This window comes from Epargyreus clarus, unplaced genomic scaffold, assembly GCF_041222505.1.
Source record: "Epargyreus clarus isolate Ecla_fem2 unplaced genomic scaffold, WU_Ecla_fem_2.2 ptg000036l, whole genome shotgun sequence".
In the NCBI taxonomy this organism is placed as follows: domain Eukaryota; kingdom Metazoa; phylum Arthropoda; class Insecta; order Lepidoptera; family Hesperiidae; genus Epargyreus; species Epargyreus clarus.
The window spans coordinates 2999822-3025668 of NW_027332241.1; the positions used below are offsets into that span (position 1 = coordinate 2999822).

The 25847-nt window shown below is 40.6% G+C and overlaps 1 protein-coding gene across 1 annotated transcript in view; it reads right to left on the reverse strand.

The window, feature by feature from the left end:
• The window catches only part of Nf1 (neurofibromin 1), a 78376-nt gene that overhangs the window by 27188 nt on the left and 25341 nt on the right, over nt 1-25847 (reverse strand). Inside the window, 23 exon segments of the mRNA XM_073092595.1 lie at nt 139-225; nt 3149-3199; nt 5007-5110; nt 5671-5864; nt 6610-6686; nt 6808-6914; nt 7997-8177; nt 8925-9062; nt 10086-10187; nt 10890-11054; nt 13093-13231; nt 14947-15069; nt 15854-15873; nt 17973-18177; nt 18640-18692; nt 18895-19078; nt 20037-20211; nt 20730-20820; nt 21553-21688; nt 22577-22755; nt 23616-23759; nt 24245-24402; nt 25430-25584. Of these exon segments, the coding sequence (XP_072948696.1) occupies nt 139-225; nt 3149-3199; nt 5007-5110; nt 5671-5864; nt 6610-6686; nt 6808-6914; nt 7997-8177; nt 8925-9062; nt 10086-10187; nt 10890-11054; nt 13093-13231; nt 14947-15069; nt 15854-15873; nt 17973-18177; nt 18640-18692; nt 18895-19078; nt 20037-20211; nt 20730-20820; nt 21553-21688; nt 22577-22755; nt 23616-23759; nt 24245-24402; nt 25430-25584 (2968 nt within the window).

Consider the following 25847-nt stretch of genomic DNA (forward strand, 5'->3'; position numbering starts at 1 on the left):
TGCTTTATGATATGTTGATGTTATGTTGATATTATGCCTACCTAAGGCCGACATTTGACAATTTCAGCATACTACAAATGGTAAAAGATTAAGTATTATTATTAAGACGTAAGATTCATAGCGTTACGGTGTACTTACCAAGTATCTCGCGAGTATCGCGATGTCATCCCACATCATGTGCTGCTCCAACATTGCCGTTGGCGAGTGACACGTTTTGTCTACCACCTGCAATGTATGTGTTTATGTTAGTCCAGAGTTGCTTACGTCTGTCGCTAGGGGCGCTAGTGTCGTGCGATGTATTTATTGTATATTATTTTTATTGGCTTTAAATTAATTTTATACGAGAATGATTGAAGTTACATTTCTTTGGATGCTTTTGGGAAATCATTTTTTTAGAAGAGGGTAGTTGCATGAGCCGATGTAACACATGATGTATTTAATTTTGATTGTAACAGCGCCATCTAGTATGATATTTACTTCCAGTATACGAAAGTTTTTGAAAAGTTTTCTAAATAAGGCGGTAGAGCAAAGATCATTATATTAATGAATAAACACGTTTGTGAAGTCAATATTCTACACTGTTAAGTTACTTTCTCCGTTAATGTATTGAATTATAAGTATTTATGTCTATTAATAGTTTGCTCTGTTGTATTTATTCAAATTTAAAAAAAAAAATATTAGTTACGCCAAAGAAGTATAATTTCTGTCATAAATACCTTAGTACTACAGTAGTTTGTACTTAGTACTTTGTCCTACTGCTAAGCCTTGTTGCTCTCGGAATAAGCAGGATGAAAGCCAGAATATATCGCACTGGTCCAAAGAACATTTTAAAAGTACTCCTTTGAGAATATCATAAATAACTTTTAGTTATGTAGATATCCTCACAATGTTTTCTTTACCAAAAGTAATACTATAGCCCGATTCATAATTAGGTGTCCAAAATGTAAACAAAGGTGTTGACCTATCAAGAAAATATGTGTCAAATGGCAGTTTCTTATTTTTGACAATATTAAATTAACACATCGATAATAAAATAATAATCTAAGTAAATTAAAATCAATTCACATTTTCCAATATTTATATTAACTCAATTTCATTTCATACAGTAATAATAATAAAAAACAAGATTTATGAGAGAAAACTAAATTATGGTAATGGTAACACAATCGGCATCCAAAACATTTTTTGTGCCGCCATTTTTGAGTTTCGTAGTCGATATTATTCATTTTCGTGATCGAACTCGAATTTTTTCTAGTTTTCTTAGCGCGTTTTTTTTAAATTGTGTGCAGTTATTAAGTTTTTGTTTTATGTTGAATTTTGTGAAATTGTTCGTTTCTTGTTAATTTGTTAAGGTTTGCAATGCCTGTAATCGAATTTTGACAATGACATTTCTTTGTTTACATATTGGACACCTAATTATGAATCAGACTATAGTATAGGCTCATTTATGCCCCCACTGACTTGCACGGGTCCCCAAATGGTTATTGTGATATCTGTGATGCCCTCATCGTCCGTACTGTGAACCATTTTCCTATCACGCACGCGTGTGTTAATTCCTCTCTAAGCCCGCGTGCATGAGGCTTAAATTTCGCATGGCACTCATAACAGGAAAAGTATTTATAGAACGAAAGGATGCATACACACCAGAAAGAAATGCGCTCACAAACCTGCGTGCTTTGAAAAAGGCCCTTAGACAAGGAGACTGGTAATTTTCAAATGGGTCAAATGGTATTGTTCCAAATCTTACAAAATATCTATAAATCAGTATTTAATGTTTAATTATTCATTAAAAAGGATTTATTTAGGCTTTAAACCCATTACCAAAAATATTATATACGCCTAGATTACATGTAGTAGAAACATTACTGAGAACTATATTAATCGTCATGGCTAGGAAAGCGACGAGTAAATGTAATCTGTATTTTGTTTAAAGTTATACTTCTTTTGGAGCGTTTGGGAAAAATTATGAAGATTTTTTGCAACACAAACAGATAGAGCGACACCAGAAAGTCGGGTAAGTATTGCAAGTTCAGATCATTTAATTAACGATCCGTTACGTGTGTATTTATACACGCAATCTTTTATTTTTTTATTAAATACGTGCATACATTAGTAAACGTACGGGTTTTTTGTAATTATTACTCGAGTGTGATTTTCTGTATAAAACTATATAATTAATATTATAAATACTCCAGACATGTACAATATCTTTGCTCAAAACAACCTCTAAACAACAGCAAAGCAATTGGTTAATTAATTATTAATTGAAATATATCCTAGCTAATTATAGCATATAAATTTTATATAATAAATTTGGTGGAAAATGATTGAATGCTTTCTTGCAAACCGGTTATAAGTATTAGCAGTTATCGATATTTATGATATTAATATGCTATCCGTCGTACTTTATTTAACATATTAATATTTGTTTGCAAACTGATTATAAACGTCAAATGTTATCGATATATTTCTGTATGAAATCGTTACAATTCATATAATTTCAATATTTATGCAAACTAGTTATCAATGTTATTTTTATTACTTTATAAGCATATTTGTATATTGAATTATATTGCATATCGTAATCTCTTATGCAAACAGGTTATAGGCATTAGCAGTCTTTAGCATAACCATATTTAGATATATCAAAAATCGTTAGTTCACTTATGTTTATGTTAGCAGTATTATAGTTAGTTATATTATATTTTGACGCATTCAAGCAAACCAGTTATAAAGGTCACAAACCGATTTTAAATAAACGTCAGCAGTTATTAAATACTAAATAACCACGTCGAAGTCATTACAAATTACTTAAGTTTTTATGTTAGCAGTTATGATCAGTTATTAGCATAACGATATTTATATATTATATCTGCAACCATTATAGTTTACTTATGTTTTATATTAGCAGTTACTCAAGCAAACCGGTTATAAATATAAGCAGTTAGTAAAAACGTTATAGAAGTTAGCACTCAGTCAGTCAGTCAGTATAACCATATTTAAATTCAGAAAACGTTAATTTATTATGTCAATAATTTGTGTTAGCAGTTATTCAAGCAAACCGGTTATAAAATTAAGCAGTTATTAATAACGTTAGCAGTTATAACGTTAAACGTTAGCAGTTATATTTGTATAAGAAGAAACTCACAGTGGCTGGGGTGACAGGACCGAGGATATTATTAGGCAGTTTGGATAGGGCCTGCGAGAAGAGAAACGTCACGTTAGGGCCCGTACACACTGGCCGTTAAGGCTTGTTGTACATGGTGCGTTTTTTATCACTTTCTTAAATATCACAAGATAGTAAAGTAATTGAACCGAAAAGAAAAAAATCGAATTAAAAAAAAAAAATTTACACGTGTATTTTTATGATTGATGTAGAAGCTCTTTAGTTTAACAACTGTTTAAAATTGCCACATAACTTAATTGAACGTAAAAAAAAACATTTAAAAAATTACAAATATTATAAAAAAGGAATATAAAAAAATATATTTTTTATGACTTTGTCAATAATTCTAACTAGAATTGACTGAATATTGAATAGATTTTTTTTAAATATTTTCTATTTAGTCGCTCGCCAATCACTTGTAAATTCCGAATCGCGAAATTGTAAAAGACAAAAAATTAAACAGGATATCAGGACCAATATCAGGACTTTGAAAGAACTACAAGTAATGTCCCTAATAATATTTCTTTGAATAACTGGTATATTTTTTGATAAGTATAATTTTCCTTTTAGAACATTATTGAAGGTGTTAAAAAGTATAAAAGTAATAAATAATAATAAAAAATCAACTTAAAGATTTTTATAAGAAATGCCACAAGTATTTTGCCGAATACAGAATACAAATATTTGGCAAGGCTAGGTAAATCAAATTAAATGTTTTGTTAATGGATGCAAATGGGCCGAATACCGAAATGTAGCGAAATATTCGCGGCATCTCTCATTTTTATATTTCCGTTAGGAGTTATAATAATTGGCAGTGAATAACAAATGATAACTTTAACAGTAAAAATGATGTCAACATATATAAATAACACTTAAATTTACACACTCAAACCTACACTAGGAAATGTGAAAAATGAGGTACCATTACAAAGTAATATTATAATACTGTAAAATTATCCTATAAAATCCCTCGTAACAATTTAACCCAAATATTTTCAAGGATTTTTCTCTTGCAACAAAAATATCCTCTTTCCTTCCTTTCTCCGAAAATTCATTCAATGTTCTTCTCTACAATTTTCCACTATACAGCTCGTCATAGTCGTAGAACAAAGTCGGATTTAACAAATACCAAATTTTACAGGGCAGCCATTTAAAGTTATTCACAAACGTCATTTACTATGAGCGCATTTCAAATCCGTCGTTATGCCGACTGATTAATTTGAAAACTAAAATACATGGATTTTTTTCTGTAATGCAGGAATAATATTTAGAAAATATGTTTTCCAAATATGATAAAAAGTGAATTTCGCATTTTTGTCAAATCCGTCTTTGTTCTACGACTATGACGAGCTAGTTAACAGCAATGAAACCAACTCCTAAATAAACAAAACAATGCTTAAATGCATACAAAGAGTACAAAATAAATTACCCTCAGGTGTATACTACTAACTACTAACATGAAAGAAAGAAAATTATTTATTTCGTCATGAAACATAAACACTACACATAAAGATAGTTTTTAAAAAGAACAAATTAATGTTTAATAATACCACGATATAAATATAAGAAATAATAAGTTGACAAAATGAATATTTAACATTAAAATAAAGAATTAACTAGACAGATTAACGACCGTTATTAATAACCAATCCATCCAATCTTCATTTACCAAAGATTTCTTTTAAAAATTGACAAGTGACAAGAAAAGTTGACAATGTATGAACAATTGCCGATCAATCTTTGGTACTTACAACAATAGACAGATTGATTATTAACAACGGATGTACTAAAAGCATATCCCTATCCTTGTATGTGTATATTATATTAATATCATACTCACCCTGCACATCCTACCGATGACCTTCTTCGATACGAGTTGTACGTTGGCTGAGGCGAGAGCGACCGCAGTGTCAGCCATTATCTCTATCATTGGTGACCCGAGACCTGGTGACATTATCGAGATATTATCATCAACATCATCACCATTATTATCATCATCTTTATCATCATCACTATAGTTATAGCCAAACTGCTAGTCCGCTCTGAAGTTGTTTCGCGCACGTGTAGTCATACAATTTGCTATGGCGACGCGATTCATTTCTATATTTAGAGCGGACTAGCAGTTTTAAGCGGACTATATACAATATTGATACCTGTTAAAACAACAAATGTTATCGACTTCTGGCTGGTAGCGAAGCCATGGGAAATAGCTAGTATTTTAAAAATGTTAGTTACCGTACTCCTCCGAAACGGCTTTACCGATTTTTACCAAATTTTATATGCATATTCAGCAGGTCTGAGAATCGACTACTATCTATTTTTCATACCCCTAAGTGATAAGGGTTGTTCACTCTTAACGTTTTTTTATTTATATGGCAACACCATCACTGAACCGGCAAGTATGCCGGGTCAGCTAGTAATTGTGTAATATTTTAAAACAAAATTATTTTACAAATCTACTATAAAATATTTTATTATTAACTTTTGAAGAACATTCTACCCACCAGAGCTCACACTGCGCTGTATAAAGCTATCCAGCACTGTATCAATCAATTCAGGTATATGTCCAATGGACCCCCAGATCTTGGCTTGGACTGATGGATACATCTCCGTCTCCTCGATGGTGAGGGTGATCAGCTTCTCCAGGATCTGCGCCACTTGCTTCTGGCGGCGGGACTCCTCGGAGGGCTTGCAAAACCTGGAAGAGGTAGAGACAATTGAAGGTTATAGAAGAAGGTGAAGGTTTTGAAGGTGAACTCTCTGTGGTTCGACTCCGGCGGCATCACCGCCACACCTATCTCTGTTATAAAAGCAGTGTTAAGCGCCGCTGTGTTCTTTTGAAGGATGTAAGTAAGGGGTTAGGGGGACATTCTTTTCCGAGCGGTTCCAACTTAGCCCTCATGAGTAGCAACGCATCGTTTACCAACCTCAGATAGGACTCTAATCTTATCTGGGGTTAGTGGTAGAATGGTTCGATAGGGAAGTACTACCCCTACCCCAGTTTCTACCTTGAAATATTTCTTGCATTTCGGTGGAAGGGTGTACATCAGCTGACTTACATATGAGGCGACCAGCTTAACCTCATGAGCGACAACGCTGTGATCGGCTTCAGGTAGAACCTGCTCTATACGGAGTTGTCCAGATGTCCATACAACAGTGACTTATTTATTTTATTTTATTTATTTTATTGATCTAATTAAGCCTCGGCCGTTCCGAGGCCACTTACACTAACTTGACAGATCTAACATACAGACATCTCACAGAACTCCAAGCATACAGACATGATCAGCTTCCAGTCATCAGCAAGCACATCACAGTTCGGATAACGATCCATGAGCGCGTTCAATGTCGCAAGTGTGTGCGGAACAGGTGAATTTACCATCAGGTGGACTGCACGCTCGTTAGCTACTTTTGTAATACATAAAAATGCAAACATAGCTTACCTGACCAAATTAGCCAACCAGGGCGTCATATATTCCAAGCACAGATGTTTGAGTTCTATAGTCGATGTCCTGAATCCCTGAAAAAATATACGAACATTATCATCATTCTACTTCACAAATGAAATCGTACGTTATGGAATTAGAATTCGATCTATTGTAAAGTACAGTAAAATCAAATAAAAATAGAACTTAGATTACCTGAATACATTCTTCGAGAAATTCTAACGTAAGATGCGGTTCATTGTGCGCCAACTTCTCGCTGACAGATTTGATGAATATCGTGTTGTTGGAGGGGATGCACAGACCTGGAATAATAATAATAATTTACACTCATGACTCCAATAAAGTCATATAATGCCTATGAGTGTCTTCGCGACATGACGTACATATACCTATAGTCTGATTCCTAATTAGGTGTCCAAAATGTAAACAAAGATATGTCACTATCAAAATTGACAAGAAACAAAAACTTTAACAAACTCAACAAAAAACGAAAATTTAACAAATATACACAATTTAACAAACACGTTATGTAAATGAGAAAACATTCGAGTTCGATCACAATCACGAAAATTAATAATATCAGTTACGAAACTTAAAAATGACAGCACAAGAAATTTCTTGGATTTCGGTTGTGTTACCATTATCAAATTTTAATTTTCTACCATGAATTAATCTTAATTTATTTAGATTATTATTTTATTATTGTTGTATTACTTTAATATCGACAAAAATAAGAAACTACCATTTCTAACGTATTTTCTTGATAGGTTAACACCTTTGTTTACATTTTGGACACCTAATTATGAATAAGACTATAGACAGATCAGATATCTTCGTGGCGACTTCTCGCTATTCGTCAAGATATGGCGCCACGAGTATTCTGAATCACGCTAATGACGTTTTCTAAACATCTTGTACATATACAAGTTTCGAACTGAGACTGTTGGAGCACGGCCCCTCCTCGGGCACACAGGGAGAATATGAGACATATTGCCAAACTTTAATCATCGTCATTTAGATGGCAGGGATTGAAGCCGAAATTTTATTTTAATTTTTTATAATATAGGAGTAGCAGACGAACATGCAGTCCACCTAATGGTAAGTGGCTACTGCCGCCTATGGACATCTGTAATCAACCCCGGATATAATTAGATATTCCTATCTGAGGTTGCCTACAGATGCACCGCTATCCCTGAGGACTAAGCTGGAACGCCTCGGAAAAGTATGTCTCCCTTACCACATCCTTCAAACCGGAGCCGCGCTTAACAGTGCAGTTATTAGGTAGAAATAGGTTTGGCGGCGGTGCCGCCGGAGTCGAACTACAAAGTCTACCCTTCGAAGTTCACAATATTCAGGAGGGTTCCCGGTGACGTCACACACTCACCAGAGGACTCCAGCAGCTGGCCCTCGATCTTCAGATGGAAGGTGGCCGTGAGGGCGCACAGGTGGTTGTAGGCGGAGGTCCGCAGCACCGGGTCCGAGGAGCCCAGGTTCAGCAGGGCCATGTTCAGGAGGGTCCCCGGGACATCCTTGGGTCTTATCTTCTGGTGGACTGTCACGGAATCCTGGGGAGAGAGGTAGATTTCATGTGAAACCCGTGGGACATATTTGTTTAAAAGGTTGACGACGCTTTGTAATTCATAATATTCAAATTACGTATATCTGTATGTGTGTGTGTGCGAATATGTAATAATATTAAAATAAAGAATGAATGTGTGAGTGTGAAATGTTGAAATGAAATGTATTTTATTTGGAAACTTACTGTGGCATTTACAAAATGTCAGTTACAATGTTTTTTAACACTATTTCGGAATTTCATAAATATGTGTCATCGTGTGCATTCGAGCGTGACATGTATACGAAAATCAAATTTGTACCTTTATTAAATTCCCACTTTAACGCGTCCCACCAACAGGGATTCAACCTGAAGTCAATCTCAGATGGGTTACCACTCCCGGCGAATAAGATGGTAGCTTCATATGAAAGCTAGACTGCATTCACACCACTCCAACAAACGCAGAACTGCTTCACGCTAGATATGGGTCGATTTAGTCCACGCCAAGCTGCTAGTTCGCTCCGAATAAAGAAACAGGTCGCTTCGCAATAGCAAACTGTAGATATCTCTCTTGCCCGCGGGCACATAGCCTTACTGTTGCAAAGAGTATGTGCGGACAGTGCGCTTCGGAGCGGACTAGAAATTTGGCGCGGACTATATAATACCTCTCCTGTCGAACCATACTAACTCTACCACCGTTTAAGACATACACATACACACCACAGACGGACTAACACCACAGAGCGCCAACACTCACCGGCTGGCTGAGCTCCCAGCGGTTCCGTATGTGTATGATGGATTGAACGATGTTGTCGCAGTCGTTGTGTATGAAGCTCAGCGGCGTCGGCTCGTTGATGATCGACAGCGAGAACTGGTTGTCGTCCACGAGACACACCTGGTAGGAGACCTTACATCATTATATATTAGATAGACTGCACTAGGACACTAGGATTGATTGTAGTCATAAATATAAATAAATAAATAAATAAAGTAAATTAATTAATAAATAATAATAAAGCATTGAAGTTTTGGTTTCCACCAAGAAAGTGATTTCTGTTGAAGTTTAAGCAGACTTTTTCTATTTTACCTTTTTTGAAAAACAAAAATTAAAAAGGGAATTTGTCCACATGTGTATGAAACTAAGGTTCCAGGGAATTGTGTGAATTTTCATTAGGTCTAAAAGAATCGACTTTAACAACTAAAACAAAACTAGGGCGGAGACCGAAACTTCTATTTTTGCTGAAAAAGTAGTTTCGATCGATTACTGATTATCATCTACCCTCACAGCCCCACACCAGGATTTTTCCTGTGTCGTAGGTGCCATAAACCTAGACCCAGAAATATAAATTCGTTATTTAGACATCTCTCTGAACGGGGATCGAACCCGGAACCATGAGACTGATACGCACCGATATGATGATCGCTCGACTACGCGGATCAACAATTATTGGTGTATCTATTTGTTTGTTAAAATCTCAAAACAACTGCCAATTGAATCATATTTAATTATTTATTCTAAATGGAAACAAAGATGACATACAATAAATTATTCTAATTTAATCCTTTGTTTTTATTCCAACCCAATTAAATGTGAGTTTTAACTATACACTGTATGTCTGTGCTATGTTATGTTTGTCACTTATCAAATTGTACACAATCACAAGAATAAAATGTTCTACTTAACTATCTTTTTCTATAAGATAATTAAATAATTATGGAAGAATTTCATATATTAGGAATATATTGTCACTTACATCAACTAAATATATTTTATTTTCTGCATAAAAAAAATCAACACAGTAAAATGCATTAAAACTCAGACAAATAAGGAAAACACTACAAAAATGTTAAGCTAATAAAAATAAGAGAATTAAATGTTACACTAATTATAAAGTATAAACAATATTATAATACTCACCTCATCGATTTCGGAAGCATAGTATACGTCGTTGAGCAGTACCGGCAGCCCTAGGACTTTGGTCTTCTCAATCGATGTTATTTGAAGGGCCGTTGGACCCACCTGATAACAAATTAATTTTAGTATGATATATAATATGGCAAAGGTGTATTTGGCCTTTTGTGCAACATGTTTCTTCCGCCTCGTAATCCAATGCGTAACCGCAACCTAAATAAATATGAATTACATATTTATATTTATTTATTATTAACTTAATGACAGAGAGAGTTTCCACGGTGCGATTTATTTTCGCTGCCTATGCGGTTGTCTGGTGTTTTCACTGTAACGGTGTCTAACGTATCATCATCAACCCATTACTGTCCCACTGCTGAGCACGGGTCTCCTCAGAATGAGAAGGATTAGGCCATAGTCCACCGCGCTGGACAAGTGCGTATTGGTAGACTTCACATACCTTTAAGATTTTTTTTTTATAAATCTCTCAGGTATACAGGTTTCCTCACGATGTTTTCCTTCACCGTTTAAGCAAGTGATAATTAATTTTTAATACGCACATAAATTTGAAAATCAGAGGTGCGTGCCTGTGATTTGAACCTCGGACCTCTCGATCGAGAGGCCGCGTTTCTTAACCACTAGGCTATCACTGCTTTTAACGTATATCGATCTCTTTCTATACAATTTACGATCGTGTTCGAAAGTTTGTAGGCGCCTCCATAGCCGTAGCGGCTAAGTAATTGCACAAAACTGCAGGTTTGAAATAAAATACTTATTCTGCTACGGTCACCATACCACCACCCGACCACCCACCTTGATGGCGACCTTGGTGTCCTTGTGCGACAACTTGAGCGCGTTGTTGAACACCTTCAGGTCCTCCTCCAGCGCCAGCGTGGCTCCCGGCAGCTTCTGCTGCTCAGGGTCCACGTAGTCCGAGAGGCGGCTGTGGTTGTCTATGAAGATCAGCTTGCGGTTACCCTGGAAATTGAAAATATTTTATAGGTACTAAATCTCATTGTGGTCGACTCCAGATATTTATGCCTTGTTACAGTCGTGTGGGGTTATATCTGTAACGAAGACTAAATGTAATGTTGGTTTAATGTAATAATCGCTAAAAAATATGTAAGCTTATGTAATATTAGCTCAATTTTGAATATCTAAATATACATAACTCAAAGGTGACTGACTGACATAGTGATGTATCAACGCACAGCCCAAACCAATGGACGGATCGGGCTGAAACTTGGCTTGCAGGTAGATGTTATGACGTAGGCATCCGCTAAGAAAGGATTTTGATCAGTTCCTCCCCCAAGGGGATAAAATAGAAGATGAAAATATTACTTCGTAAAGCGAGCGAAGCCGCGGGCAAAAGCTCGTGAAGCCATATAATCGGTAAAATGGAATATTGGCCAAATGTAAAATTGTTCAAATGTAATGTTGTCCTATAGTAACATTGTCAATATGTAACATTGTCCAAATTTTACAATGTCAAAAGATAACATTAGCCACACGTAATATCATCTAAACACGACATCCTAGTTAAATATAACATTGACCAAATGTAACGATGTCCAAATGTAACGTCATGCTAATGTAACATTTCTGCAGGAGTCTGTCCTGGAGGAGGTGGAACCAGGAGTGCACAGTCACCACCTACCCTCAGCGGCGCCAGGATAGCGTCGTGGAACTTGGTGTACTCGCGCACCCAGCCGTTGCAGTTGTAGATGTAGCTGGCCACCACGCTGAACCACTTCTGCAGGAGTCTGTCCTGGAGGAGGTGGAACCAGGAGTGCACAGTCACCACCTACCCTCAGCGGCGCCAGGATAGCGTCGTGGAACTTGGTGTACTCGCGCACCCAGCCGTTGCAGTTGTAGATGTAGCTGGCCACCACGCTGAACCACTTCTGCAGGAGTCTGTCCTGGAGGAGGTGGAACCAGGAGTGCACAGTCACCACCTACCCTCAGCGGCGCCAGGATAGCGTCGTGGAACTTGGTGTACTCGCGCACCCAGCCGTTGCAGTTGTAGATGTAGCTGGCCACCACGCTGAACCACTTCTGCAGGAGTCTGTCCTGGAGGAGGTGGAACCAGGAGTGCACAGTCACCACCTACCCTCAGCGGCGCCAGGATAGCGTCGTGGAACTTGGTGTACTCGCGCACCCAGCCGTTGCAGTTGTAGATGTAGCTGGCCACCACGCTGAACCACTTCTGCAGGAGTCTGTCCTGGAGGAGGTGGAACCAGGAGTGCACAGTCACCACCTACCCTCAGCGGCGCCAGGATAGCGTCGTGGAACTTGGTGTACTCGCGCACCCAGCCGTTGCAGTTGTAGATGTAGCTGGCCACCACGCTGAACCACTTCTGCAGGAGTCTGTCCTGGAGGAGGTGGAACCAGGAGTGCACAGTCACCACCTACCCTCAGCGGCGCCAGGATAGCGTCGTGGAACTTGGTGTACTCGCGCACCCAGCCGTTGCAGTTGTAGATGTAGCTGGCCACCACGCTGAACCACTTCTGCAGGAGTCTGTCCTGGAGGAGGTGGAACCAGGAGTGCACAGTCACCACCTACCCTCAGCGGCGCCAGGATAGCGTCGTGGAACTTGGTGTACTCGCGCACCCAGCCGTTGCAGTTGTAGATGTAGCTGGCCACCACGCTGAACCACTTCTGCAGGAGTCTGTCCTGGAGGAGGTGGAACCAGGAGTGCACAGTCACCACCTACCCTCAGCGGCGCCAGGATAGCGTCGTGGAACTTGGTGTACTCGCGCACCCAGCCGTTGCAGTTGTAGATGTAGCTGGCCACCACGCTGAACCACTTCTGCAGGAGTCTGTCCTGGAGGAGGTGGAACCAGGAGTGCACAGTCACCACCTACCCTCAGCGGCGCCAGGATAGCGTCGTGGAACTTGGTGTACTCGCGCACCCAGCCGTTGCAGTTGTAGATGTAGCTGGCCACCACGCTGAACCACTTCTGCAGGAGTCTGTCCTGGAGGAGGTGGAACCAGGAGTGCACAGTCACCACCTACCCTCAGCGGCGCCAGGATAGCGTCGTGGAACTTGGTGTACTCGCGCACCCAGCCGTTGCAGTTGTAGATGTAGCTGGCCACCACGCTACCGTACGCCACCTCGGGGAGAACGCTGAACCACTTCTGCAGGAAGTCCGTCCTGGGGGCGGTGGAATGGAAGTTAGTGGTGGAGGTAATAGTGTGTAGTGTGCTATATTCCGCGCACAACATCTACCAGGCGTTCACCAGCAAGCTGGGGAATCCCATGTACTACTTCATATCCCGGAGATACATGTAAGTTTTGTAGCTTAGAAATGAGGAGAGATGTTACCTGCTCAAGGCCTTAAACTGAGTTGTTTGCTGTGTATTTAATAGTAATGTTCTTTTTAACTTTTATTTGTTTTGTTTATTTTTCTAGTAGTCCGCTTTGAATATATAAACGAGTCGCGTCGCAATAGCAAATTGTAGATATCAGCAGGACTCCCCGCGGCTCTCTTCCGCGGGTACATCGCGCGGTTAGTGTGCCCACACGTTGCTAAGGAATATGTATATGCTTATACATAGTTGTGTGTTACTGCATTGGCTCTCTTTGACTTGAGTTGACTCTGGACTTGAAGTTTTGCGCGGACTACACCTTCAAGAGTGTGTGTGTGTGTGTGTGTGTGTGTGTGTGTTTATGAAATTACATTTATTAAATGTACGCACTCTCACGCACACTCACACGAGCACGCACACACACACACGCACACACTTAGTTAGTAAGTGAAGAAAATTTGTAATTTTAAATAAATAATATTTGTATTATTTATTTAAATATATCCGTCTATCCAGTTCCTTGCATATCTTTAAGAACCAAGTCAAGGCTCATTACTTGCAGCTTTGACTTGGTTTCCTTCTTCTTTTTATCCCTTCTTCCTCATAACCTATATTTCCTTCTTACGTTTCTCTTTTTACCTCTATTACACCATTAATATGTATTTATGTATATAATGTCTTTTCTGTATGTGTACCCTACCTTTCACGATCTCACATATCTTTCACTCCATCCCAAAGGTTGTCTGGAAGAGATCGCTTCTAAGCGATGAGACCGCCTATTTGTATGATGTCTCATATATTGTTTTTATATGTTGCTTATATTTGGTGTACTAATAAAGAATATGTTGTTGTTGTTGTTTTTGTTGTTGTTGTTATTATTATGCTATGGAAGAGCGAGGCTTCCTGTCACAGGTATAAATATACTAAAAAGGAGACCCCAACAATGGATTACTAATGTAACTATATTGTTACAAATAAAATATTTTAATTTTTTCATTTTTCAAGTGTATACGTAGTAAGTAGCCTAGTGATACTAGGCCTCTCAATCAAAGCATCCAAGGTTTCTGTAATTTTTCAAAGCTATGTACGTAATAGAAATTAATTATGATTTCCAACAGTGAATACATCCCGTGGAAACCTGTACATCTGAGAGATCTTAAAGTAAAAAAGTTGAAAACCTTTTACGAGTACGCCAACCATTACACATGCTATCTTTACAAATATGCAATTTATCGCACAGAACAATCTGAAATTTACTGAATAATTTTTTCTAATTTTATTAAGAAAACTCTTCATATTTATATTCCGAACTAAAAGTAAGTTTATGTTGTTCATTTCATACTCTAATATTATAAAGAGGCAAACTTTGTTTGTTTGTTTGATTGTAATGAATAGGCTCAGAAACTACTGGACCGATTTTAAAAATTCTTTCACCATTCGAAAGCTACATTATCCACGAGTAACATAGGCTATATTTTATATGAAATATATTTGATAAATAGATTTTGAGGCAGTACAAAGTTTTCGGGGTCAGCTAGTAATTTATAAAATAGTACATACCTGAACCTATTATCCGAGTTGGTGTGCGTGAAGTCGACGATCAGCTCGAAGGGTTGCTGGCAGAACGGCTTCAGCGTCAGTATCACGTGGTAGATCAGCAGATCTGCGTTCACTTCGCCGATCCTGGGGACAAGAGATCAAAGGATCACAATAAGATCGCAAGTGGCGCCTCTTTTTTTTTATATTATAGGAGTAGCAGACGAGCATGCAGTCCACCTGATGTAAGTGGCTACTGCCGCCCATGGACATCTGTGATCAACCCAGATAGGATTAGATATTCCTACTTAAGACCGGCCACAGATGCGCCGCTTCCCCTGAGGACTAAGCTGGAACGCCTCGGAAAAGTCTGTCTCCCTTACCACACCCTTCAAACCGGAACACAGCAGCGCCTAACACTGCTGTTATAACAGAAATAGGTGTGGCGGTGGTGCCGCCGGAGTCGAACCACAAAGGGTTCTACCACCTATAAAATCCTCTCCTCTCTCCTCTGTCCTGCCTCTCCCACACACACAAAAGTTTGTCGGATTATATTACAAGATTTTCTTAAATATACACAAAACACATTGTATGTATAGCTACTGTTTGCTACTGTAACTTTAGAGTAAATAATATTAAAGTATTTTTTACAATATAGTAGTAGCAAACAATGCCGTCCACCTGATGATAAACCACTGCCGCCCATCGACATCTGTAACCAACTCCAGATAAGATAAGATTCCTAACTGAGGTGGACAACAAATGCGCCGCTACCCATAAGAACCAAGCTGGAACGCCTCGGAAAAGTGCGTCTCTCTTACCACACCTTTCAAATCAGAACATAGCGGCGCTTAACACTGCTGTTATGACAGAAATAGGTGTGGGTGTAGTGCCGCCGGAGTCGAACCACAAAGGGTTCTACCACCTTTACTTAAGGCAACTCACTTGTATCTCCGGGATATGAAGTAGAACACGGGGTTCCCCAGCTTGCTGGTGCCCGCCTGGTAGAAGATGTTCAGGCTCTCGATGCTCTTGCACTGCCACACTACAACTCACTTGTATCTCCGGGATATGAAGTAGAACACGGGGTTCCCCAGCTTGCTGGTGCCCGCCTGGTAGAAGATGTTCAGGCTCTCGATGCTCTTGCACTGCCACACTACAACTCACTTGTATCTCCGGGATATGAAGTAGAACACGGGGTTCCCCAGCTTGCTGGTGCCCGCCTGGTAGAAGATGTTCAGGCTCTCGATGCTCTTGCACTGCCACACTACAACTCACTTGTATCTCCGGGATATGAAGTAGAACACGGGGTTCCCCAGCTTGCTGGTGCCCGCCTGGTAGAAGATGTTCAGGCTCTCGATGCTCTTGCACTGCCACACTACAACTCACTTGTATCTCCGGGATATGAAGTAGAACACGGGGTTCCCCAGCTTGCTGGTGCCCGCCTGGTAGAAGATGTTCAGGCTCTCGATGCTCTTGCACTGCCACACTACAACTCACTTGTATCTCCGGGATATGAAGTAGAACACGGGGTTCCCCAGCTTGCTGGTGCCCGCCTGGTAGAAGATGTTCAGGCTCTCGATGCTCTTGCACTGCCACACTACAACTCACTTGTATCTCCGGGATATGAAGTAGAACACGGGGTTCCCCAGCTTGCTGGTGCCCGCCTGGTAGAAGATGTTCAGGCTCTCGATGCTCTTGCACTGCCACACTACAACTCACTTGTATCTCCGGGATATGAAGTAGAACACGGGGTTCCCCAGCTTGCTGGTGCCCGCCTGGTAGAAGATGTTCAGGCTCTCGATGCTCTTGCACTGCCACACTACAACTCACTTGTATCTCCGGGATATGAAGTAGAACACGGGGTTCCCCAGCTTGCTGGTGCCCGCCTGGTAGAAGATGTTCAGGCTCTCGATGCTCTTGCACTGCCACACTACAACTCACTTGTATCTCCGGGATATGAAGTAGAACACGGGGTTCCCCAGCTTGCTGGTGCCCGCCTGGTAGAAGATGTTCAGGCTCTCGATGCTCTTGCACTGCCACACTACAACTCACTTGTATCTCCGGGATATGAAGTAGAACACGGGGTTCCCCAGCTTGCTGGTGCCCGCCTGGTAGAAGATGTTCAGGCTCTCGATGCTCTTGCACTGCCACACTACAACTCACTTGTATCTCCGGGATATGAAGTAGAACACGGGGTTCCCCAGCTTGCTGGTGCCCGCCTGGTAGAAGATGTTCAGGCTCTCGATGCTCTTGCACTGCCACACTACAACTCACTTGTATCTCCGGGATATGAAGTAGAACACGGGGTTCCCCAGCTTGCTGGTGCCCGCCTGGTAGAAGATGTTCAGGCTCTCGATGCTCTTGCACTGCCACACTACAACTCACTTGTATCTCCGGGATATGAAGTAGAACACGGGGTTCCCCAGCTTGCTGGTGCCCGCCTGGTAGAAGATGTTCAGGCTCTCGATGCTCTTGCACTGCCACACTACAACTCACTTGTATCTCCGGGATATGAAGTAGAACACGGGGTTCCCCAGCTTGCTGGTGCCCGCCTGGTAGAAGATGTTCAGGCTCTCGATGCTCTTGCACTGCCACACTACAACTCACTTGTATCTCCGGGATATGAAGTAGAACACGGGGTTCCCCAGCTTGCTGGTGCCCGCCTGGTAGAAGATGTTCAGGCTCTCGATGCTCTTGCACTGCCACACTACAACTCACTTGTATCTCCGGGATATGAAGTAGAACACGGGGTTCCCCAGCTTGCTGGTGCCCGCCTGGTAGAAGATGTTCAGGCTCTCGATGCTCTTGCACTGCCACACTACAACTCACTTGTATCTCCGGGATATGAAGTAGAACACGGGGTTCCCCAGCTTGCTGGTGCCCGCCTGGTAGAAGATGTTCAGGCTCTCGATGCTCTTGCACTGCCACACTACAACTCACTTGTATCTCCGGGATATGAAGTAGAACACGGGGTTCCCCAGCTTGCTGGTGCCCGCCTGGTAGAAGATGTTCAGGCTCTCGATGCTCTTGCACTGCCACACTACAACTCACTTGTATCTCCGGGATATGAAGTAGAACACGGGGTTCCCCAGCTTGCTGGTGCCCGCCTGGTAGAAGATGTTCAGGCTCTTGATGCTCTTGAACTCCTCCTTCTGGTGCATGTTGTGCTTCACTATGAACTCCTCGAAGTTGGTCGACGACATGTCGATTGATGACCAGCGCGCGTACGACGAGAATAGCAGCCCTGATGTGCTGGAGACGAAAGTTACGTCGAAGTTTAGTGATGATGATTGGGACTAACTTGATGTAACAAGTTACCACGCTGTACATTTTTGTACTAGGGTCAAATCCCAGGCACGCGCCTCTGATATTCAAAGTGTTGTGGGTATTAAAAATCAATTATCACTTTATTTAACGGTCAATGACAACATCATGAGGAAACCCGCAAAATGTTTTCAAAGGTATGTGAAGTTTACCAATTCGCACTTGGCCAGCGCGGTGGACTACAGTCTACTCCTTCTCACTCAGAGTTATAGGTTTATCACGACAAGAACGTATCAAATTTCAAATGAGGCTAATCTCGAATAGATTGGTTATCAATAACGGGCGTAAGTTATTTTTGAATAGTAAATTGTAATCTGGTTGTATTAGACTGATTTATAATTCATCCCATTCTCATAATATTTTTTGCATAATAAAAAAAAAATAGCTTACGACTCCACTGGTTTATGCTCAGGTGGTCCTAAATATGCCAGAAGAGTTGCCATCTGTAATAATCAAAAATTAACATTTTGTAAAATTGAATCCGTAAAATAAGTATTGATTTAACATATATTACAATCATGAAATAGTATTTCAATCTATCATTAACTTACATGTTTTTACATATTAGTTAATTACATGTCCACGGTAGACAGGAGTCACTAAAAATCAGAAAAATCACAAATTAATAAAACACAAATTACATACCTTGTCAAAAGGCCTCCTTCCAACCGCCTTATGATCCCTACTACAGGACAGATAGTCTCCTATTCTCTCCTGATGTGTCCACAATAGACGATGCAGGGCGACCACATTCGCATCACTTATGAAGGACAGTGTGTGAGAGGAGGCCTCTGCGCTCTCGCAGTCTGACGCTATTTGGATGAAGAATCTGGAACGGATGGTGTTGTTATAACTATGTATGTGTTACCTTGAATAGAATAATGATTGTTGATCATTGGAAGTAAAAATATCAGTAAAACAATATTTATAGGACTTTTTAAAACTGGAATGTCCAATTAACATGCAATCTACTAAGTAATGATAGGAGAATTCTTTGCGGATCTACTTCGGCCGCACCAGCGCTATACCTAAATAATAGCAGTGTTAAGAGCTGCTGTGTTCCCCTTAAAGAGGGATCTCAACTTAGTCCACGGGTATAGCGGCGCAATTATTGCTGACCTCAGGTACGACTCTCATCTTAACTGTGGTTGAAAACAGTTGTCTATGGGCGGCAGTAGCCACTTACCATCAGGTGGACTACATCCTAATTAGATACTCTACTATTATAACACTTCTATCACCTTATTTACCAGCGCCTGAACTAAATCTAGAACACTCTAGAGCCGCGTTTCCCAACCTGTGGTCCGCGGACTCCTGGGGGTCCGCGAGTATATGTATGGGGGTCCGCGGTGTCATCTCTGGACCATACATAAATCGCTCATTAAATGCAAAAGGGCCGCTTTACTGCTTTTTCCAACCTATGTGAAAAGGCATTCTCTACTCTTATTTATACAAAAAACAAATACAGAAACAGATTACAAGTAGCATCTGATTTGAGATTACAGCTTAGTAGCAACATCAACCCAAATATCCCTGATTTAGTTACAAAAAAGCAACACCAAACATTCACATTATTTATTTTTCATATTTTTCATAACAAACAGTTATAATTACCTTTCGTATTTGTTCTTTTCTTGTATCTGTAATAACTAAAATAAATACCTAATCCGTTTTTTTTGTTGTTTATTTTATTAAGGGGGTCCGTGAAAACTGTGCTTGATTTCCTAAGGGTCCGTGGACTGAAAAAGGCTGGGAAACGCTGCTCTAGAGTCTACAGGACCACTCACTTGCGTCCAGGCTCGAAGTGCGCCCTCAGGAAGTCGTTGAAGGGCAGCATGTGTTGTTCCTTGGAGAACTCCACGTGGTTCGCGATGTTCTGCAGTATCTTGGACATCAGCATCAACCCGCGGCGAACGTTGGGTGGTACGGAGCGACGGACTATGCCCATCTCTTGTGGGGACACTGGGGTGGAAAGGAATTATAGATTATAATACAAAAATATATATGCTTTGACGTAAAAAAACGTCTAATATCTGCAAGGGTATATTTTAATTACAATACTTTTTAGTTAATTTATGTTAATAAGAGTTTATTTAATTGTGGCAATGTAGCGAGAAACTATAGAAAAAGAAAGAACGATATTATATGTTGATTAGAAAATAAGATGTCATAGAGTTGTTACTGAATATTTTATGACATAAAATAGGCCTTCAGGAATATTGAGTTTATATATCTTTCTTCGTGTAAACTAAGAGAAGCATTTAATATTATTTTAAATATAGTGATTACAACAAAAACATATGCATACATACAAATGACTCGAATATTTATATATTTTTAAAGGTGATTATTTCTCTCATAAATGTAAGATAGTAGGGAAAATAAAGGGCACATATTGCAATGAATATACACAGTTTTAATTTTACAAATGAGGATAGAGACAAATATGAGCTATAATATTAATAAATAAATCAACTCACCTATAGCAGGATTGATGAACCTCAGAAACAGCACAGTACCGACCGCGCCCACACTCGTCTGCGGGAACTGAGCGAACCTTTTGCTCAACACCTGGAATATTACAAAATATAATATTATACCGATAGCCTGAAATATGACAAAAATAATAATAAATATTGTATATCGTCGTGTCTTGATTCCAAAGCTTACAGTGTTAAGCGTTGCTGTGTTCTGGTTTGAAGGGTGTGGTAAGGGAGATACACATAATGCGTTCCAACGTAGGTCTCAATGGTCGCAACGACGAGTTTCTAGTTTAGATTTTTTTTTTTATTTAATTATTACATAGGACTAGTAGAAGAGCACGCGATCCATCTGATGGTAAGTGGCTACTGCCAAAAATGGGCATATGTAATCAACCCCAGATAAGGTTAGAGACCTTCCTGATGTCAGCCACAGAGGCACCGCTAAGAACTAAGCTAGAACACCTCAGAAACCTTCCTTACGAGGAAACGAGGGGGAAACGCCGGGTTATATGAGATTTTTACCGCACTAAAACCCCCGGGTGGCCGCCCTCAACGCTTGTTGGAGAACTCCGGGATCTCCGACGGAACAAAACGGAGCCCTCCAAGCGCGATGTCCCGATCGGGCTCTACCCTGGGGGAGCAGATTTCGCTCCTCCCACACCATGTAGTGTTCACGACGGTATGCGACCACACATACCGCCGTCCTTCCCGGGGTCGCTTACTGGACGCCCGCAACCCCCTTTTAGTCGCTTTTACGACAGGCAAGGGATATTGTAGCCCTATTTTAGTCTCGGAACTACAGGGACTAGGGTCACATTACCTGGTACAAACAATGGCACATGCTTCTCAGTTGCGGCGGGAAGGTATCGGCCGAGTTGACGATACGGTCGAACACCTCCTTGGTCAGTTCGATCAGATTCGCCCTGTTCACTTCGATGTCTTGGCTTGTGTCCAGTCTGAAATGATTTTTTCAATTTAAATAATGAAATTAAAACATTTTTAACGCCTATCGTTTTAATCATCGTGTGAATTAAAAGTGACAAACTAAAAAAAAATAAACACATACAAATTCAAGCTAGCTTCTTACCTAAAAGTGACAAATTAAAAAAACATAGAAACACAAATTCAGGCTAGCTTCTTACCTAAAATGAAAAAATAAAAAAAAAGTTTTCAAAATTCAGGCCAGCCACATACCTAGCGGGGTCCACCTCGAAGCTGAGCTCGGGCTCCTCCAGCGCCTGCTCCAGCAGCGAGCTGATGAGCGGCTCCAGCAGCCCCTGGAGGTACGTACACCCGTATATCTTGAAGCAGTGCGCCAACATACCTAGCGGGGTCCACCTCGAAGCTGAGCTCGGGCTCCTCCAGCGCCTGCTCCAGCAGCGAGCTGATGAGCGGCTCCAGCAGCCCCTGGAGGTACGTACACCCGTATATCTTGAAGCAGTGCGCCAACATACCTAGCGGGGTCCACCTCGAAGCTGAGCTCGGGCTCCTCCAGCGCCTGCTCCAGCAGCGAGCTGATGAGCGGCTCCAGCAGCCCCTGGAGGTACGTACACCCGTATATCTTGAAGCAGTGCGCCAACATACCTAGCGGGGTCCACCTCGAAGCTGAGCTCGGGCTCCTCCAGCGCCTGCTCCAGCAGCGAGCTGATGAGCGGCTCCAGCAGCCCCTGGAGGTACGTACACCCGTATATCTTGAAGCAGTGCGCCAACATACCTAGCGGGGTCCACCTCGAAGCTGAGCTCGGGCTCCTCCAGCGCCTGCTCCAGCAGCGAGCTGATGAGCGGCTCCAGCAGCCCCTGGAGGTACGTACACCCGTATATCTTGAAGCAGTGCGCCAACATACCTAGCGGGGTCCACCTCGAAGCTGAGCTCGGGCTCCTCCAGCGCCTGCTCCAGCAGCGAGCTGATGAGCGGCTCCAGCAGCCCCTGGAGGTACGTACACCCGTATATCTTGAAGCAGTACGCCATTATCTTGCTGCCCAGCGAGTTGCCGCGGAACAGGGTTTGCATACAGTCTGACACCTGGGAGAATGACAGAAAAGAACATTAAAATGTTTCAAATTAGAATATACCACGGCATAACATCGTTATGCACTATTTCTGGTATGAGGCATAAATAGGTGTAGCGGTGGCGCCGACGGAGTAGAAACATAGAGGGTTCTAGCACCTTTACAAATTTGTTTAAACAAAAACTTTTGTAAACTAGACTCATTTTCGCCTCATAATCGATATTACATCACAAACATTATAGTTTTTACCACGCTTTCATTATGTGACCTGTATGTATAGTCCGCGCCAAACAACTAGACCGCTCTGAAGTTGTTGCGAGCAAGTGTAATAATTCAATTTGCTATGGCGACGTGATTCATTTCTATATTTAGAGCGGACTAGCAGTTTTACGCGGACTATAACAAAATCTTTGAACTCGATTTTTACCATTTTGAACAATCAGTTTCGTTCAAAATTTTGAGAAACATCAATAAAATTGGTGACAACATGCAATTTTTTATTCTTTTGACCCATTGTCGTTATCAGGATTAACGATTTCGAGGCGGTGTTTGACCGCCTTAGAGAATTGTTCATAGCAAAGTTACTAGATTGCAACAATGATTACTTTTTAGTTTGATTAACTATAAAAGGTTTATAGTTTTTTTTTCATGATAATACCATTCATTGATAACACTAAAGGTTCTTTCAAATTAGCGACGCGACCAAAACTAATCAAGAGCTAACAAAACAAAAAAAAAACATCCTACAAAAACTTTTTTAAACTACAAAAATCCAAAAATGTAAGACCGAAACATGATAAAGTCTAGAATGACGAAATTCTCAAACGTAAGTTAGGTAGGTTAAACTAATAATGAATAAATGTAAGTCCTCACCTCGACCTCCCGATAGAAGATGTTCCACAGTAAGGGCGCCAGCAGGTGCTTGGCGTCGAACAGTGTAACCAACACTCTCGCTAGTTCGTCCATCTGCGACGTACTCACTACGTTCGCGAGCGCCATTGCTATCGGTAACTCACCCTGTAACAATTATCATGTTTTTTATTATACAGGGTGAAATTTTCAAATAAGCCTTCAGGGCCAAATCCGAAATTATAACGATTAGCGAAAAATGCTGGAAGGAGTTACGAGGCCGATTTTGATAAAAACTAAAACTGGATCATTCGTTTCTTAAAATATCTTTTTCACCCTCTATATATATCAAACAAGCATGCAATCCACCTGATGGTAAGTGGCTACTGCCGCCCATGGACCTCCGTAATCAACCCCAGATAAGATTAGATATTCCTACCTGAGGTCGGCCACAGATGCGCCGCTACCTGAGGACTAAGCTGGAACGCCTCGGAAAAGTATCTCTCCCTTACCACACCCTTCAAACCAGGACACAGCAGCGCTTGACACTACTGTTAATAGACAGAAATAGGAGTGACGGTGCTGCCGCCGGAATCGAACCACAAAAGGTTCTACCACCTTCAAACAAGTACATAACCAATGGCGCCTCCTACCTTATCTGATATCATAGTGACGAGCTGTACAAGCTGTTCGAAGCGGTCGGCCAGCACTGTCTCCGCCAGGGTGTCGAACTCCGTACCCTGCTGCAGGATCTTGGTTAGAACTTCCATGAAGGCCGCTCGAGTTTGCAGATCGCGGTGGTAGCCCAGGTCTGGAAGAAATATACGTCTTCGGATTTCGGAGTTTCTATTGGATTTTGCAAACTGACATACTAAGTATCAGAGATCGGGTTTATGCTGAATAATAGTCAAATTTAAAATAAAAAAATTGCGCTGTTGTCCGTACTACAGACAAAAATCACAAAAACACAAAAATAATGTTGTAAAATAAAAAAAATGGTAAAGTTTTTGATTTTTTTTGACGTTTTAAAACTTTTTCCCGTTATTTTGTTTCTAAAATTTATGTCCATCGGTCACAACATAAATGCATTATTTATTTCTACTATATCGAAATATAAATAAACAAGAATGTTTCCTTAAATATTAATTAACTAGCTGACCCGGCAAATTTTTTTCCGCCTCAAAATCTATTTATCAAATATATTTGATATAAAATATAGCCTATGTTACTCGTGGATAATGTAGCTTTCGAATGGTGCAAGAATTTTTAAAATCGGTCCAGTAGTTTTTGAGCCTATTTATTACAACCAAACAAACAAAGTTTTCCTCTTTATAATATTAGTATAGATAAATTAAATCCCTTAATTTACTTTGTCTCCGGTTTTTGTACGATGGGATATATTCCACGACGTCACTTAAAATAGAGCTCATATAACCTTTCATCCTAAATTAAGAATGAGATTACTCGTGCCCAGCAGTGGGATGATTATGGATAAGGATGTTTAAAAATTTAAGCAGTGATAGCCTAGTGGTTAAGAAACTCGGCCTCTTGATCGAGGGGTCCGAGGTTCAAATCCCAGGCACGCACCTCTAATTTTTCAAAAGTTATGTGCGTATTAGAAATTACTTATCACTTGCTAAACGGTGAAGGAAAACATCGTGAGGAAACCTGCATACCTGAGAGATTTATAAAAAAAAATCTCAAAGGTATGTAAAGTCTACCAATATGCACTTGGCCAGCGCGGTGGACTATGGCCTAATCCTTCTCATTATGAGAGGAGACCCGTGCTCAGCAGTGGGATAGTAATGGGTTGTTGATGATGTTTAAGAATTACTTACCGATACTATGCATAAGCCCCGAGTCAATATTAGCACTGAGTAGGTTAGACATGGCCTGTATGGTGGCCTTGCGGAGGGCTTGTAGCCGACCGTGCCCTTCAGCCGCTTCCACCTCGTTGCAGTCATTCAGGAGGTTCATGAACAGGCTGAAATACCTGGAAGAACAGATAACAGTTTTAGAAAAAGAAACGTTTGTATTCAAGAAAGTGGAACAATATTTAGAGATTTAGGAATAGGTCACAATTAAGTTCTCGGTGAAACAATTTTATAATGATAAAAAGATAATAAAACAGCGTAAAAATCATACCTACACACTAATTTGACAAAAGTAGATATTCCTCTAGATCAAGTGATCCCTAGAAAGTACCGTACTATAAGCACGCAAATTGCTTAATTTTTTGACAAAAACTAAAATTGT